Source organism: Cricetulus griseus, chromosome 6 (genome assembly GCF_003668045.3).
Source record: "Cricetulus griseus strain 17A/GY chromosome 6, alternate assembly CriGri-PICRH-1.0, whole genome shotgun sequence".
Lineage (NCBI taxonomy): Eukaryota > Metazoa > Chordata > Mammalia > Rodentia > Cricetidae > Cricetulus > Cricetulus griseus.
Window position 1 is genome coordinate 149,039,237 of NC_048599.1, and position 17,692 is coordinate 149,056,928.

Sequence of the window (17,692 nt, forward strand, 5' to 3'; positions counted from 1 at the left end):
GGACACTCTTGGATGAGGGCTCCTGTTGGTTCTTGCTTTTCTAGTCCTGGCTCCAGCGCCTTACCTGGCTTCCAGCTTCTCTTTGTCTCTACCACCCAGAATCCACTGGGGAAGGCAGGAAGTCAGGCCAGGGGCTTCTTACTCTGCTAATTGGGTCTGTGACCTTCTGCGAAGGTGTTTGGTTGCTCAGGCAGTGTGTACTGGCAGCATGCCAGGGTTAGCACCAAGACAGCTGCCCCTGCCCCCTGGGGCCCAGGCCCAGCTGGCATCCTGGAGACTTGCTCCTGGGCTGGTGGCAGCTCCTAGCTCTTCCAGGGTCAGAGAAGGCGGGGTGCCAGCAGTCATATTCCATGTGAGGCAGACAGTAGGTACTCATCGGGGTTTGTGGTTATTTATTGGCACCTGCTTGATTGCCAGGACTAGTGGACTGTGAACAGCAGCATCTGCCTTTACCGATTCATTCCTGTGGTCCTCCATTCAGGAAACGCCTTTGAGTAGAAGGCTGGATAAATACCGGTTTGGGAGTCTAGGTCAGAGTTGAAGAATATGCAACTCTTGCCCTGGAAAAGCTCAGAGCGCGCGCGTGCGTGCGTGCGTGCGTGCGTGCGTGCGTGCGTGCGTGCGTGCGTGTGTGTGTGTGTGTGTGTGTGTGTCTATATGCACATTTCCATAAACATGTGCCTGTGTGTATGAGGTATCCAGAGGAATTTTAACAGTGCAGATTCACACTGGGAACTGGGGCACAGGAAGCAAACTCATGGTCTTGGGAGAACATTAGGTGTTGGAGGACTGAGTGGCAGTTGCTCAAGAGGTGAGGAGGGAGGAGAGGCCATGTGTCCCCTAATTTAGGATGTGACTGTGGCTCCTCTGGATACTTTCAGGCATGGTGTTAAAAGCATACGGTAGAGAAGCCCTGGAACCTCGGTGGTGGTGGGCTGGGATGCCACCTGGGGGAAACCCACCCATCTTGTGCATCAGGCCTCTGTTCAAACACTTGGCTCCATCCCTGGTAGCTCTGGGCTGTGTAGGAGGGAAAGGAAGGTCTTGAAGGGCTTGGCTGTTTCATTCAGCACCAAGGAATGTGAGGCATATCCATAGTGCTAGAGCAGCTTGTCTTCTGCCAATGAAGGGAGCAAGTGCTAAGTGTTCTGAGATGTAGGCTTTGGGCATGGTCCTCAGCAAATGTTTCGGATCTATTTTCATCTTCTGGGGCCTTGGTGCAGGGGCCATGGAGCACACTTGAGACAGATGCAATCACACGTTGCTTTCCCTCAGCAGTGTGGGCTTCACTTGGTGCAGATGGCCTCTCCAGCCTGTGCACCTGCAGCTTTCCCTATCTGGAGAATTTCCAATGCTGCTGGCTGCCCAGGAGCTAGGGGTGCGGTTCTGGCAGAAGGAATGAGTCAGTGTGGTTCCTGTTCAATCTGACAGAGGACAGACATCATCCTACAGTGCTGACAGGTGTTCTGGCTTGGTCATCAAGAGGTAGACTCGAGGGCAGGGTCAGACTCTTGAACTTTCAGCCATTTCTATAAAACAAAGCGCATGTCCTCAGCCTCCCAACTTCTCGTGAGGGTGCAATGAAATGTCACATGTAAAGTGCCTCGTATACGGTTCTCAGTGAATGGTAGGTAATGTTGACTCCATTTCTTATAGTGATACAAAATAAGAGAAAGCTAAGTGAGCAGGTGTTATTACCTGGTATTTTTCCTATGAATGAAATTTTGGCAACAACATGTAAACATATAGTATAGGGGCAGGGTTAAGAAAACTCTCCTCTCTAGTGTTTACCCCTAGTGCACGAATGGGTTTTGGGAGCCCATTCCCTATGGAGGGATACTCTCTCAGCCTAGATATGGGGAGGGCCTTGGTCCTGCCCCAAATGATGTGACAGACTTTGATAATCCCCCACGGGCAGCCTCACCCTTTCTGAGGCATGGATGGGGGGTGATATGGGGAGACTAGTGAAGGAGTGGGAAGATGGAGGGAGAGGGAACTGGGATTAGTATGGAAAATTGTTTTTAATTTAAATACAAAAGAAGACCACCCCCCATGCTATAGTCACAGATGATAGAGGTTATCAAGACACAAGTGGCAAGTCCTACAGTTGGATACCACAGACCAAGGAACTCCAAAAATATAGCTATGCAAAGCCTGGAGGGTACTCTACTCTCTCTCTCTCTCTATATATATATATATAGATAGATAGATAGATAGATAGATAGACAGACAGACAGACAGACAGACAGACAGACAGACAGACAGACAGGACAGGACAGACAGACAGGGCTTCTCTGCATAGCACTGGCTGCCCTGGAACTCACTCTGTAGACCAGGCTGGTCTCAAACTCACAGAGATCCGCCTGCCTCTGCCTCCCGAGTGCTGGGATTAAAGATGTGTGCCACTAATGCCTGGCTAACACAAATATTTATGTGTAGCTCAATCAAAGTAGTAGTAGTAATGGGACTCTTCCCTGACCTCTAAGCTGTCTCTAAGGCTACCACAGTATTCTGACAAATTTTCTTACAAAGACAGACTTCATGCAGATATGGCGGGAGAGGTGAGCAGGCTTATGGTCCCCTGGTGGCTGAATCTGGGTTCTTCTTTAGTACAAGGTAACTTAAATAACAGGGTACAGCCAGTGGAATCTGCATGCAGAGACAAGCCACGAAGTCCAGAGAGCTTGGAGGGCAGGTGATCAGGACAGAGCCCTTTAGGTCCACTGCTAGCTACCTGCAAGTTCCTAACCTCAGGACTTGTAAGGTAGCCCTACTACTGCACCATGAAGAGGAACCAGGGGTATACACAGGGGACATCCCTCTGTACTCTCAGCCACTTAGTGAGCGGAAAGGGCCCTGCTACTTTCCAACTGTGTTCCCCCAACCCCCAAAGGGGAAAGGGCTAGAATACCGGGACTCAGGGATGGATCTTGGTCCCCAGGTGAATGTCTGCTGACTAGCATCTAAAGGAGGCATCTCCTGCCTTGAATAATGGGAGGAACTAATGCTTCTTAGAAAAAACAATGGGGGAGGAGCTAATGCTTCTTAGAATAATAGTAACAGGAGGGGCTGATGCTTCCTGGAGAGAAAGACCAGCTAATTATATTGTTTTTCATTTTTGAGTGTGTATGTGTGCATGTGTGTGTGTAGGCGTGTGTGCATGTGTGGAGTCCAGAAGCTGACATCAGACGTCTTCCCTATTGCTCTCCACCTTATCATTTTGAGATGGTCTCTCACTGACCCACAGCTCACCGGCTGCTCAGTATGCTCTATCCTCCCAGTGCTGTAGTTACAGATATGCTCTACCACAGCCAGACTTTATGTGGGTGTTGTGGATCTAAACTCAGGTCCTAATACTGACTGAGCCATCTCCCCAGCCTTTAATCTCATTTGAATCAGTGAAGGGTGACTGAAAAACACAGACCGTTTCCCTGGAAATCTCCTGAAGAGCATATCCAAATGCCAAGAAATGCCCTTAAGGGGCTAGGAAACCTTAGGAAGGAAATTTCATTTTGGGTAAATGTAAATCAATAGACAACTCACCATGGGAACTCTCTCCGAAGGCTGTTGAGTGTGTGCCTAGCATGTTTTTAAAGATGTCCACTGAATGAATGGACACATGAGTGTACATATAAAGCAATGGACATAGGCATGACAGCAGGAAAGGAAGAAATGGACTCTAGCTGAGAGCTGCTGGCTACTGCTGTATCTTGGATCTCAGAGTGCTCAGCTCCTAAGGGGCTACATCTCACTGAACAAAGATAACTACTGAATGTGGGGTTGAAGTGAGGGCTGGGCAGGAAAGAAGAGGGAGTCACCCTTTCCCTACAGCCCAAAGTCTCCAGGATCCCAGTGTACTTACATCCCAGCAGAGACCAAGAGCTGTCAAGAAAGTCAGAGTGGATGACAAGAACAGGTCCTGAGCCCATGTGTGCCACTGGAACCACCCCGGACAAAGACCATTAGACCCTGGCTCCTGCCTGCTAGCCCTTCTTCTCAACTCTCCCAACACAGAGCTGACAGATTGGTGGCGCTGTTTGCCTTCCCTTCTAGAACAATATTTTATGAGGAGTCTGTTTTATTAAAATATTTTCCGCTGGATGTTTCCTGTTTCAAGAAGTTGGTCTTGCCAGCTGGAGCTGGTGACAGTCAAGAGAAACACATCCAAGTGCTGTTGTGACATGGCATTGGGAAGTGGAAGAGCATGGTGGGGGGGTTGGGGATGGCAGAATGGAAGAGATGCACCAGGGTGGCATGACGGGAACACAGCCTCCCCTGTTCCTCATTAAGAAAATGTAAAAAGAAACCCTAACAATGACGTCTTAGCGCATCCTTACCACCTCCTGGCCAGTCTGAGCTGTGGTGAGGTGTGCTCATGGATGTCTTTTAATTCCTGTTACTGTTGTTTGCCAGCCCTCTGAACCAGCCTCAAACTCCTGTTCAATTCATCTCAACATGATGCTTTGTGGGAAGAAATCTAAGACACACACATTACATGAAAATACCGAGGTGGCACCAACAAGGCTAAGGCAATTACCAGAAGTGCCACCTTCCTGCCACAACCGGCTCTCTGCACATACTAAAACACCACCTCCTGTCACTGGTTTGGAACAGGAACAGCATAAAGAAATGTGCTTGGCAAGTCCAATCTCTAATCAGAACACAAAGTAGGGAATGTGTTTCTGTAGGTTGTGGACTGCTGCTGGTCTAGTTTGTGTGTGTGCGTGTGTGTGATGCAAGGGCATCCTGAGTTTATGACTCAATACTTACAAGTCTATGGCTTCTATCCTAGGACACTGTGTAAAAGGCTGATCAGCTACAGGAGGTGGCTAATTCTCTCCTCCTCCTCAAGAGAATCTTTAGGGCAAGAGGAAATGCAGAGCCATGCAGCATTCTCACCACAAGGGGGCAGTTATAATCCATGGCAAGGGAGATGTCCGTCCCTCAGTATTTGGCTCACGCCAATGTGCAGAACCCAAATGAAGCCTGCCCCAACTTCATGTATCTCCTCTTCAAAACCTCACATGTCCAAGCATCTCCAGAAACAGACATTCTCCCCCCACCCCCCTCCTTGGGTGTTCTCTGGGTAAAGACTATTCAGGCTGGCTCTATAATAAAGCAGAAGATCACGGGAGGACTGAAGTGCACCTGGGCTACCCCACAGCCTGACATTTTGGATTTTTTTCTCTATTTTGGCACCAGTTCTTTGTAAAGAGGGGCACACAAAGGACAGTTGTTGTTTTTTTCCCTCATCCCTCAAACAACCCTAGGCCAAGTCAGATTCCTGAACATTCTAAAGGTACCCCAGGCAGGGGTATCTGTCTGGGCAGAGCCCAAGGCCCATGTACACTGGGGCAGCTTCCCAGGCAGCTCTGCAGTTGGGGCGGCTGCAGCTTTTGACCCTGCAGGTTCAGTCACTCCATTCACTCAACAGCCACCAACATGTGACTGAAGCTGGTACTAGGCTGGGTCCTGGGGTGCCTTGAGGAGCTGCAGGTCAAAGAGGAGTCTGAAGCAAAGTCCTTGTAGTACAGGTGCTATGGCTAGGAGAAACCAAGGGTGAGGACATCATGTGGCTAAACTCAAGAGACAGAGATTTGAACACCGACAGGCCTATGATGACAGCAGCCTTGCTGAGCAAGTGACTTCTTATTTAGCTTATTCTAACATGTGGACTCTACATCTTCAATATGAGAGGCCTGGAACCTTTGGAGTATGACTGAGTGCCATTTGGGCCTCACTAATCAAAGCATGGCCCAGGTTCCTTGTTGGGGCGGAGGGGGGGGGTGCTCTTGCTAATGCAACAAACAGAGGCTCAGACTCTGACACCAATGACCAAGCCCTGTCCCCTGTTTGGTCTCCTTGTGAAACACCTGCTCAGGGTTTCAAGGAACCTCCAGGAGGGAGGCTGGGCTGCATGGTCACTGTGAAGCTACAGCTTAATGGGTTCTTGGGGACAGAAGTGAGGTGGCAATGGTACTCACTGCTCAGGGCTTGGGACAGATGTCCTCCGGCCTTCCACAGTAATGTTGCTCTTAGGTCTCTTGACAACATGCGGACGAGGCGGTCGTACCTAAGGATGAGCATGGGGAAATCCCCAAGAAGGAGTGAGTTGGAAAGGCCCCACAAGTACATTGTAAACACTTTGGTAGGCATCCCCAGAAGGTTTGGGGAGAGGTTCTCCAGGTCTGGGCTACCAGAGACCTGCTCATCACAGTGACACACCATTAACATACAGAATATGGATGCATACAGAATATGGATGGAATTTAACCTGGATCACTGAAAGGCTCTCCTCATCCACAGACCCATTGGCCTCTCAGAGTGAGGTATGAACTACATAGGAGGTGGATGGACACACCCTTATCAGAGTGTGGAAGAAAGGTTCCACCCAGACTTGTTTTGGGGGTACACATACTCAATGTACTCTTTCACAGCCAAATTACAGGGTACATATTTTCCTAAGGGACAGCTCCAGAGAGTGCCCACCTAAACCAACCTGCTTCCTGTGTACCCTGGGTCTGTCTTCCAGCTGGGCTCAACTGGATGCTACACAAAGCACAGATTAGGGGTAGCAGTGGGCGCATGAGGGCAGTAGACACTGTGGGTAGAGGAGTCATTCTGAGCTGCCACCTCAGAGGAGAGATGCCTCCTTCTCTGATCCATTAGAGTCTGAGATGGATGTTAGGCCATGAATTTCTGGGTACTCTTAAGATGAGTCTCATTTGGTCCAACCAGCATTATGAGGCTTTATGTGTGGTATCATCACCTCTGACCACTTCCAATATCAAAGAGGTTTGGGAAGAGCTGAGAATGTCCTTCTGTGGCTCCTGTTTTCTTGAAGACAAGCCAACACTGCAGCAGGCACAGGGGGCTTGCATTCCCTGCAACTGCAATGACTCACCAGCTGAGCTCTGCTGACACAACACACACTCCATTACCTATTGCCCTTTCCCAGAACAACCCCACCCCTGGCAACTGGTAAGTGACAGCACAGTGGTGAGGAACAAGATTACAGAAGTTGGCTGCATACAAGACCAGTCTTGATAGAGTCTCGAGGAGCCCTAAGGTCTGCATACATCTGACCAAACCAAAGATTTTCCTGTGGAGCGGCCAGTCTGAGCTCAGCCTCATTTGGCAAATCAGGGATGTGGTAAAGGCCAAGAACATTCCACAGAACATGCTGTCTTCTTCCACGGGGATATTGTTAAGACTCAACCACAGGGTGTGGGGAACAGCTGGTGTGGACATGGTACAGAGCGGGGGCTCCAGAAATACTCACCTGCTTCTTTGTGATCTAGATGCCCCCTATTATCAATAGCAAAAGGAAGGGAGGGAGGTGCCTGTATGAAGATATACTACAGACAGTCTTAATCCTTTCAGGTGTCCTGTGAGGTGCCTGGTACATAGCGGAGCCTCAGCAAGATTTATAGACAGGCCAACATTACTGTCTGGAATCTAACAGTGGTAAATACTGCTGTGGTTGTCATTGTTATTAGAATGGTGCCTGCCACCCAACAGACATTTGATCAACATTTGCTGAATAAATGGATGGCTGTATCTTCCTCCATTCTAATATGGAGCTGGTTTTCCCAGCAAGGCCCCTTGGATCTGAGACTGTGCCTGCAAAGGAGGAGAGTGCAGCTGCGTGGAAGAGGTCTTCTGCCCTTGCCAGGGACCTGGGGATTGCATGCAGGAAGGTCAGACATTATGGCCTGTCTACTTGTCCTGCACAGGGCTGCTCCTTTCTACAATGAAGACAGGTTAAGAATGTGAACTTGCTACTGAAATGGGGGGGATTAAGTTTGTGGCAACTTCAACTGAACTTGCAACGTGGTGAAACATGGGGAAAAAGAACAACAGAGCTAATTAGACGAGCTGAGCTGTCAGAGTGCTGCTGAATGGCTCAGCGCCAACAAACAAAAGGAATGGGTTGGCAATCAGCAGGATCGATGGAGGAGACTGCTTCATTAGGGATGATAAAACAGACAGAGGAGGGAGAGGAGCGAGGGGCGAGGGAGGGTGGGAAAGACACAATGGACCAGAGACAGTCACCCCTGTGGTTACAGACACACCCAGAGTCACACATACCTCACTGGTGTAGGATTATCATTGCAGACAAACACTCAAATGCACAAGGGCCTGGAGACTATAGTGTATATAGTCTTATAAACAGACATCTACAAAGGCATGCACAAGAGGTGATGGCGTGCACGCGCACGTACACACACACACACACACACACACACACACACACACCATGCAGTGGCGGGCCACAAACAGGCCTACAAACACACAGGCAATTGGTTTAATCAAAGCTGAATCAAAAGACAATACAGACAACCACGGTGCATTTCAACAGTATTGTCCTCTTTTGGAGTGCTTAGGAAGGGTGAGGGCTGGGTGGAGGGGAAAAATCACTGTTATACACAACAGGGTCTGTTCCACTATTGCTAGGATGGCAACAGTACCGGGGAAGAGAATGCTAAACAGGGCTTTCCAGCTCCGTTCAGGGGACTGGAGAGGAAAGTTGGGAAGCCAGCCAATTCCCTACCGGATTCAAAACCTGAGAAATCTAAGTCGGCAGGGTTAAGTGTGTATTGAATACAAAAGCACCGAGTACATTTGATTTTAATGGTGAGCAAGAAATAATAAATAGAGAGCTTACAAAGTGCTTCACATGTGGGCCCGCAGCAGCCTGCCTCTCCCTGGTGGCTCCAGCCACTGTCCTTCATCTTGGAGACACCAGATGATTTTCCTTAGCTCTTTCCTTCCCCTTATTAAGAAGACACCTCAGAGCCTCTTGTCACAGCTGAGCTCCAGCCACAGGTGTTGGACTACAGGATCCCTGTTGTCAAGGCTGAGTGTCTCACTACACCAGCCAGTAGCTGTGTGCTTAGTCAGATGTCTATAGCCAGGTGACCTGGCAAATCCTGACATGGAACCATGTCAGGCTAGCATTTCTGTGGGCCTAAGGAGTTCTATGCCCTAGGTCTCCCTAGTTCCTTCCCACTCAGTGTGGATTGGTATACACTGGTCACGCTGACATCATGAATGTATCCAGGATGAATAATAGTCTCTGTGGCCCGGGACTCCAGGCCCCAGACAATGTATCTTCTAGTTTCCTAAATTGTCTCTCAATGGCTCTGCTTGCAGAGGAGAGGGAGCCCCAAGAACATGGCCAGTCAGTCACCTCTGCCCTGGTTAGGGGCAGAGGAAGCTGCTACCCACTCTTCTTTTGGGGCAACATTCGCTTCTTCAAGTTCTCAGATGCCTGGATACCCCACAGTCTACCCAAGTCCCCACACTGGTAAGACTAGGGGTCACTGGAGCTGTCTCCAGTACTTGAGTTTTTGTCAGAGAGCTACCGTGCCTTGAACCACATGATCCCCTCGCTGTTCAGGAGCCCAGGCCCCTAACCCTGTTCCCAAGTTCCCTACCAGCTATCTATGGCTGCCAAACTAGAGAGGGAAAGGCCAGGGAGAGGTCTCAAAGGCCAGCATGGTCTCTTACTATGTTTATAGTCTTGGCTACAAACGAGGGAAATGACATCTGCCTTCTGTGGGCTGGAGCAAGGATGGATGAAACAATAATGGAGTACCTAACTCAGTCCCATGCACATTCAGAGGCACTTATAGTTTCTAACTTTTTGTTTGTTTGTTTCTCAAGACAGGGTTTCTCTGTATAGTCCTGGCTGTCCTAGAGCTTTGGAGACCAGGCTGGCCTTGAACTCAAGAGATCCACCTGCCTCTACCTCCTGAGTGCTGGGATTAAAGGTATGCACCCCCACTGCCCAGTTAGTTCCCAACTCTTAGCCCTGTCATGACATAATGCTGCCCAGAGACCTCACAGGAAATCCATCTGGCCAGTGCTCAGTTATTTTTTCCCAACTAAAGTCTCTGCCCCAGTTCTGTGGGTTGAGCTCATCTCATTTCCATGACAGGGGCCTAGGGAACTGAGGACATCAGAAAGACCACTGAGTTCTACAATTTGGTGTTCCTTGGTAAGGGTTGAGCTACCAAACATCTTTTCTAAAATGGGTGACCACAATGCTTAGTACACAGAGCTATTTTGACACTCAGCTGGGATGAGGTTCCCCCAAAATTTAGTGGCTATAAAATCCTAGGCAAACAATGGCTATATAATCCTAGGCAAACAATGGCTTTTAATAAAATGGGTCATTATTTAGAAGTGGTAAGATGAAAAAAAAAACAAACAAACAAACAAAACAACCTGTTAGAAAGAGTAAAAGCAGCTACATGTGCCCGGTTCTGTGTTGGGTACCCTCCAAAAACCACCCATGTTTATTTTTACAGAAGAGCACTATGAATTGGGGCCTGGTATGAAAGAGGAGGGGGTGGCCAGAGAGCTTTATTCCTTGCCTAACCCATACACCCTCAGCATTCTGGCCTAGCTCTGATACTCCCAAATCCATTCGGCTAAGGGTTATACTGAAACATTTGCTGTACCATAAAGATTTGACCCAGATGTGAGTCCGTTCCCCCAGAACATGTCATTTTGATGTTTGTCCCTTCTGTCTGATGACAGGGAGTAGAAGATTCCAGCCCCTTGACAGTTGCGCTGACTGGGGTTTGGGTGAATCACATTTTCATAGGGGCGCTGAATGGGTCCATTACCTCACATAGCTGGAATGGCAGATTCCCAACTTACATCCTCTTCTCTACTTCAAACCTTTAATTTCTACACTCAGTGGAGAAGGAAGAGACAGAACCATAGGACATCTGATATCTACCCACACAGTAGCTACTCAATGGATGCTGGGTGTGTGCACCATGGATCAAACAGACATCTGGTTTAGCCTTGTCTTAGGTGCAAAGGATGGTCTCTGTGCCTCATAAGATGGATCTGGAGGGATACACCAGGAAATGTCGGCACACTAGTTTTTGTGACTATAGCTGACCCCTATGCTTGGGCATGGTTGCCTTGGACAATAGACTGGAAACTCTTCCCTTGGAAAATAGCCCCCATCAAAACATCCTAGTAGGTTTCTTACTCCAAGAAAGTTAGGTCCCAGCAAGGTTAAGGTCTGTGTACATGGGAAAATAGACACATGGATGCTCACCACTGATGCTAAGTCAGTCAAACCAAAGCTCTGTTCACATTAGTTAAGCACTCTGTCACTGGGCCACATTGGTGGCCCTTTAAAACACATGTGCCTTTCTCTATGTCCTACTCTGTTCACAGTGGTTGGATGGTTAGAACTGTATGCTGTTCTGTTTTCCCACCCTTCCTTAGTACTTTGTGTGGGCAGGTGTCTCTCCTTGTGAAGCCTAGCTGGGGACAGTACTTGTCTCCATCTATCTGGGCACTATGTTTTCAGACCTTGGGAAGGTACAACAAATATTTCCCAACCAAGACGGGGGGGGGGGGTGTAAGACCCCTGCTGTCAGGCCATGGCTTCCTCTGTGAGGAAGAGGCATTTGCAGTGAGCCATTAGAACTCAGTGGTTGGAAATACACTCTCCCTGGGAGATTCGCTTAAATGATGTGAAGCTGCACACAGAAGCCTGGCTACCCATGGCTATAGCCTGCAAGTCACTGAGCTGATTCAGAAAAAGGAGAGAGAAGTCCAGAAAATGCAAATTCCGGCTCATGCCACACAGCGAGGGAATTGGAAAAACACCCATCTCCCAGTTTCCTTATGCCAGGCAGGAGAGTCCACACTCTCTAGGTTTAGTGAGGCCAGGGCAGAGGGACAGGCAGTGTTAGATGGGGAGGGCACACCACCGGCTACTCACGGGCCTTGAGCGCTGGATCTTGGGAGGCAGCGGCCGAGTGGGATGGAGTCTTTGTAGCTGCATTAAAGTGGAAACTTAAAGCATCAGTTCACATTGAGATGTCTTCATGCAGCACTATACATGGCCTGGGAAAATGCCTCGAGGTACCCATGTCAGAGCCTGGAGTCAGCCGTGTCCCTTTCTGTTCCCTCACCTAAACAGTCTCAACCCTCCCTCTGTTGGCTTTTTAGTTCCGACCTCCCCTCTGGCCTGGATTATCAAGTTGTTTCTCAGCAGGACCCCTTGCTCTGTGCTTCATTTTCTACTCAGGGCAAGGGAGACTTTGTAAATTACAGTATGGCCCCACACACATCACACCCACTTTTAAAACCATCAGTGGCTGCTCCTGTCCTAAGATGGCATACCTAGATTTTGCCAGTAGCACCATATAGATCTTTCCCAAAGTTTACTCATGTCCAACCTGGGACAACCCCCAGGTAGTACTGGGATCTTATGCCTCACTTCCTATCTGCCTCTTGAAGAAGAGAGACCTCCCCAATTCTGATTGTCCTGGCAAATGTGGTCTTATCTTTCAAGGACCTATGCAGGTCAAATGCTGACTCCAGGACTGTAAGTAGCCAGGGCCTCTGCTGACATGTGACTGGCTTATGGTGGAGTATCTGGCGCATTACCATCATGCTCTCATTTGAAACAGTCTGTTCCTTGAAGGGGTCTATTGCTGTGCCTGCAGAAGGTTGAATGGGACTTGGGGAGGGAGGAGCCTGCTCATTAAATGTCTGGTGAACAATAACAATTTGAAGAACATGCTTGGCTTTTGCAGTTATGATATGGATCAGCAGGAGACCAATTTCTCAACTTTCCACACGAAACTTTACCTTTAAAGGCAGACTTTGTCCTCTAAACAGCCCAACGACAACATATCTTGAGCATAAGTAGGTAAAGGGGCAGGCAGAGCAAGGGACAGAAAGATCTGTACAAGTTCAAGACTGCAGACTCCCAACAAGCCCTGTAAGCTCCTAGTTGGCTCTCACCCACTCAGTCACTTAGTTCACAAAGATACCATCATTTGATAATGGCTATGCCAGCAATGCCCAGCACAGAAGCCAATGTCTGTATGTGCAGGGTCCAAATTAAGACATGTGAAAGTGTGAATGCACACTAGATTTCAGTGACTTAGAAAATAATGTAAAACATCTCATTACTAATTTTTATGCTGATTTTATGTTGAAATGGTAGTATTTGGGTGAATATGTTATTAAAGTCAACCCCACTTGTTCCTTTTAGTCTTTATATGCTGTATTCAGAATTCCCCATGCGATTCAAATGTGTGGCTCACATTACATTTTTCTTTCTCAGTAAGTGCTGACTTGGGCCTCACTTGGTGTGGTCTCTGAACCTGACTCCCAAAAAGCAGAGCCTATCTATGTCACAGGCATCCCTGGAGCCTAAGGGCCTGAGGGTCTTGGTGGAGGCAGCACTCAGAGAGTAGGTGTTAGTGAAAATGAACTGTAGGTTCCCAGACCCTCTATATCAATCAGCTGGGCACAAGGGCTAAGCTGCCTGGTGGCCCTTCTGTAGTTGGCTGCTATTTGGAAGCTGGGGACATTGCTCAGAGAGATGGGCATGGCTGCCATGTTGTGTTTCTTCCTCTTCACAGTTTACAGTTTGTAGGGCAGAAGGGGACAGAGCTCCCTAAGGAAAAAGAGGATGGAGAGAGTGCAAGGGATCCCTCAGGCCAGGTGTCCTGTCCCAACCCTGCCACCCTCCCTTCTTTCATGCTTAGAGTTCTACTGCTACATAACCATCTTGTCTCCTTCCACTGTCCTCATTGCATATCACCTTTGGCCTGCATTATTCCCATCCCTGTTGGTGGCAGAGTGCTCATCAGGTGGCCTCTGGGATAGAACCCCAGCTGTCCACTTACTCTCCAGGTTACTCTGTGCTACGACATAACCATTCTGAGTTTCCCTTTCCCCATAAAAGCACCATGAGCAATAGCATCTCTACCCTAGAGGGTTTAGTGAGATCATGTGGGTACCAGCAGCTGCCACCATTAACAGGTTTCCCCACTTCCAGCCTCTCCATCTCCCAATCCATCTTCTGCATCTAAAGAAATAAAAACTAAAAAGCACGTCCAATCATGCCATTTTCCAGCTCACACCATCTAAGTAGAAGGGGCTGTCTCTCTAAGTGTCTCCAGAGAAACTCACCCTGGAGATGCACTGCCTAAAGTGGAATCTGGGTAATGCTGTGGGCTGTCCGGTTCCTTCTGGAGACTCACCATGCTTGTCAGCACAGCCAGATTTGCTGCATCTTGCACACAATCAACACCACCTAACAACTATGAGCTTAAAAAAAAAAAAAAAAAAAAAAAAAAGCCCAGCAGTGGTGGCACACGTCTTTAATCCCAGAACTCAGGAGGCAGAGACAAGCAGATCTCTGTGAGTTTGAGGCCAGCTTGGTCTATAAAGCAAGTTCCACAACAGCTTCCAAAGCTACAGAAGAAACTCTGTCTCAAAAAACAAAAACAAAACAAAAACTGTACCCTAAATTCTTTAGAATAGACTTTCCTTCCTTGCAATACTCTCATATCCTGGGAAGTGCAGTCTACAGTACTGAATTTGTTCCCTACATCCACACAAGCCTTCATCACCAGCACATTTCTCCCTCCATGTCATAAGACCGGGCACCTTACAGGTACTCAGTGAGTGATTTTGGCTTAAAGTTCCTACCACATGTAGAAACCCAAGGAATGCTAATTTGTTTTTTTGAGATAGGGTCTCATGTAGCCCAGACTGGCCTTAAACTGGCTCTGTAGGGGAGGATGATCATGGCCTCGCGCGTGATCCCCCTTTGTCTCCAGAGTGCTGTGATTACAGGTGTGTCTCCACAGCTGGTTTTCTGCAGTGCCAGGGATGTCAGCTCTGCAGATTCCTGTAAATATCTTATTTTGCTGTGACTGTCATGAGCCTGTGTGGGTTCTTTTACAACTGAACATATAAAAGGGGCAAGGAAGCAGCTTGGTGGCTACACCTAGCCCAGAAGCTGACAGGACTGAGTGGGAGTTTAAAGATGCCAAGAAGGGACCATGTGACACAGATGTCCTGACATGACCAGATAGGTGACAACAAAGCCCAACCTAACCAGTCAAGACCAAGACCCCTGCTGCCCTCTGATATCAGAAGTTTCCCCTGCAAGCTATCATCACTGGGACAGAGCTCCAGGGAGCTGCACACAAGAGGCAGTTGTACACACTAATCTAGAGCACACAGCTGTGGGAGCACAGGCCAGGGCCACTTTCCCAGGGTGGCTGATAGGAGGTGAATGGAGAACTCTCAGGGGTGTGCTTTAAGTCCCCTGGGGCTAAGGGAGAAGGAAGGGGGTGGTAGCACCAATTATCAGGGCACTCTGCCAGAAGTGTTTGGGGCCCTGGGGACCAGTGTAGAAGCAAGCAGGCACCTGGAAGAGTGATAGGGGATTGGTTATAGTACTGAGCAGTGTTTCTTTGGCTTTGAATAGTAGAACATTTGATTTGTGGGGTGCTTTCCTGATCTTCCTACAGAGGCCAGATTCCATCCAGGCTAGGTTGGTGACTCTGGAGAACCTTGGGTTTCAGTGTCCTCAACTATGAGCACAGTGAAGACAGAGCAGGAGGAAGCATCTATTCTTGGGGGAGGAAGTGGCAGGGATGCTGGGCTATGGTGGCTGCAGTTTCCCAAAGAAACCAGGATAGATGCCCTAGGGGACAAAGATGGCACAGAGGCAGGGAGGAGCTGAGAACAGCCTGTAGTTCAGGTAGAAAGAGGGCATGAAGAAAATTGGGAAAAGAATGCAGGAAAACACACTGCTTCCCAGAAGACAGCTTCAGTGGGAAGGGGAACCTTGGACTGAGGAAACATGGTATGAGTTGGGGCTCAAGAGACTACAGAGCTGGGCAGGACTAGTGACAGTCATTACCATGAACTGGAAGCTCCCTGAACCTCCTGCTCCACAGCTTGGGCCTGATCACAAGGAACAGAGGCAGAGATCCACTAAGCACTCCCACTGGAATGGAACATGGTGCTGAAGCAGGATGGGCTCAGGCCTCTGAATTTCAAGTTCACATTCTCATGGTCCAGAAAGGCTGTAACATGGAACAGAGCAGAGCTAGACAGGGCACAGCAATCACATCATATGAGAACCTAGGACCCTGGTGATGGCCCATGCAGTCACACAGCCCGTGGGGTCATTGGCTAAGTGTTCTATTAATGGTGCATTTGCTACTTCCTGAGCTGTATGTGGCAGGCAGGGTGGGTACTGATGGTCCTGAAGGTCAGCCTGCACATATGCCTTCCCAAAAGCCGCACATTGGAAGGGCTTTTCCCCCTGATGCTGATGGACCAGCTATGCAGGACTAAGGCCTGGGGCCTCATGGAAGACAGTACATTCTCTTTAGCAGTGGCTACTCTAGTGAGGCATGACTTCTATCAGAGAAAAAAAAGTCTTTGTGGGCTAAACCCACAAGAAATAGCCCTTGGTCTAGGAGGAGGTGAACTCTCATCTTTACAACTCTTCTGGGCAAGTTCAGAACTGGCTTTGTGCATGGGTATGTATTAGGTCTCAGCTGACTCCCCTCCCCAACCCCCTGGAACTTCAAACAACTCCTTTGTCAGAACACTGATGTAGACATTCTAAGAGCACAATTAGAGCCATGGGAGGCTCAGGGTAGGGTCCTGATGAGACAAGACCACCCAATTACGTATTTATGTCATACTCTCAAGTCTTTCAGAAGAATTCCTGGGGACACAAGGACCTTAGCTTTTCAAGGTGTGTACTTCAACCAGGTTCTGCTGAAGGGCACTGGACTTTATATGTTTTTCTTTTAAAGAATTTCTACCTTGCTTTTGCCTTTTGAGCCCCTAGTTCCTAGTAAAGCAAGTTAGAGGTTTCCAATACAGAGACAAGAAACAGAAGTCCAGAGAGGTTATAAAACTGAGGAGGTCACACAGCACAAGAACTAAGGCAGGCATTTTCGGTTCACTGGTCTGTTCTATTCTTGTCCATTTGAGTTCCCCAAGTCATTTGGAACCCTCTCATCCCATGTGTTAGGGATGTGTGCCTTAAGAGAAAACATTGACAAGAAGGTGACTGATGTCTTTCCCTTTGTTTCCAAAGAAGGCTGTGCCAGATGCAAGGATCTATGGTGAATGGGACTAGAGTAGAGTGGTCAGTCACAGGCAGGGGAAACTTAGGGATGCCGCAGTCAGTGCAGGTGCAGAAGCATTCTTTTACCAGATGTGGGTGGTAGAGAGTTTGGGTGCATGGCACAGGGGAGCCACAATGATCCAGGAAGAGCAGACTTTGTAGATAGGGCAGGCTTAGGGTGCTGGTGGAGCCAGAGAGAAGGCGACTCGAATGCTGGGCTAAGAAGGGTGGGTTTTCTTCTAACCTAGTGGGAGGGATGCAGTCAGGAACATAAGAAACTGTAGTGTTCTTGGTGCTTAAAAAGGACAGGAAGCCAGGAAGATGATAGATGCTCCTCTTTAGGCATGAAGGTCTGCCCAATGTCCAGCCCTGGGACCATTGGAAGATGTGAACACAAGAGGGGTAAGGCTTTAGAGTATGATTGGCATAGAGGTCCCAGAGTACAGCAGGACTCTGGCCTTTGTCAGTCTTGGCCTGGCCCTGGGTAGTTCTATGTCAAAGTATGCCCATGGTATGTGAAACCCACATTTATAAGGATAGCATCTGATTTGCAGTTAATTTGTTGATGCAGCAAAACACATTGTTTCTAAAAGGTCAGGGGGGAAGTGGCATTGGAATATCAACTTAATTACCTGGGCAGCACAGATGAGTGGGTGCCCTGCACAGATGAGGGGGCATCATGCATATGGCTGTGGGTAGAAAAATGTTCATCTGCTAGCACTGACTTGGGGGGCAGACAGTTTAGTGTAC

General features: G+C 48.5%; 1 protein-coding gene across 1 annotated transcript in view; it reads right to left on the reverse strand.

Annotated features, from left to right (window-relative positions):
- Dennd1a (DENN domain containing 1A) overlaps positions 1 to 17,692 on the reverse strand; it is a 1,920,886-nt gene that overhangs the window by 1,410,615 nt on the left and 492,579 nt on the right. Inside the window, 2 exon segments of the mRNA XM_035446997.1 lie at positions 5,985 to 6,073; positions 11,759 to 11,815. Of these exon segments, the coding sequence (XP_035302888.1) occupies positions 5,985 to 6,073; positions 11,759 to 11,815 (146 nt within the window).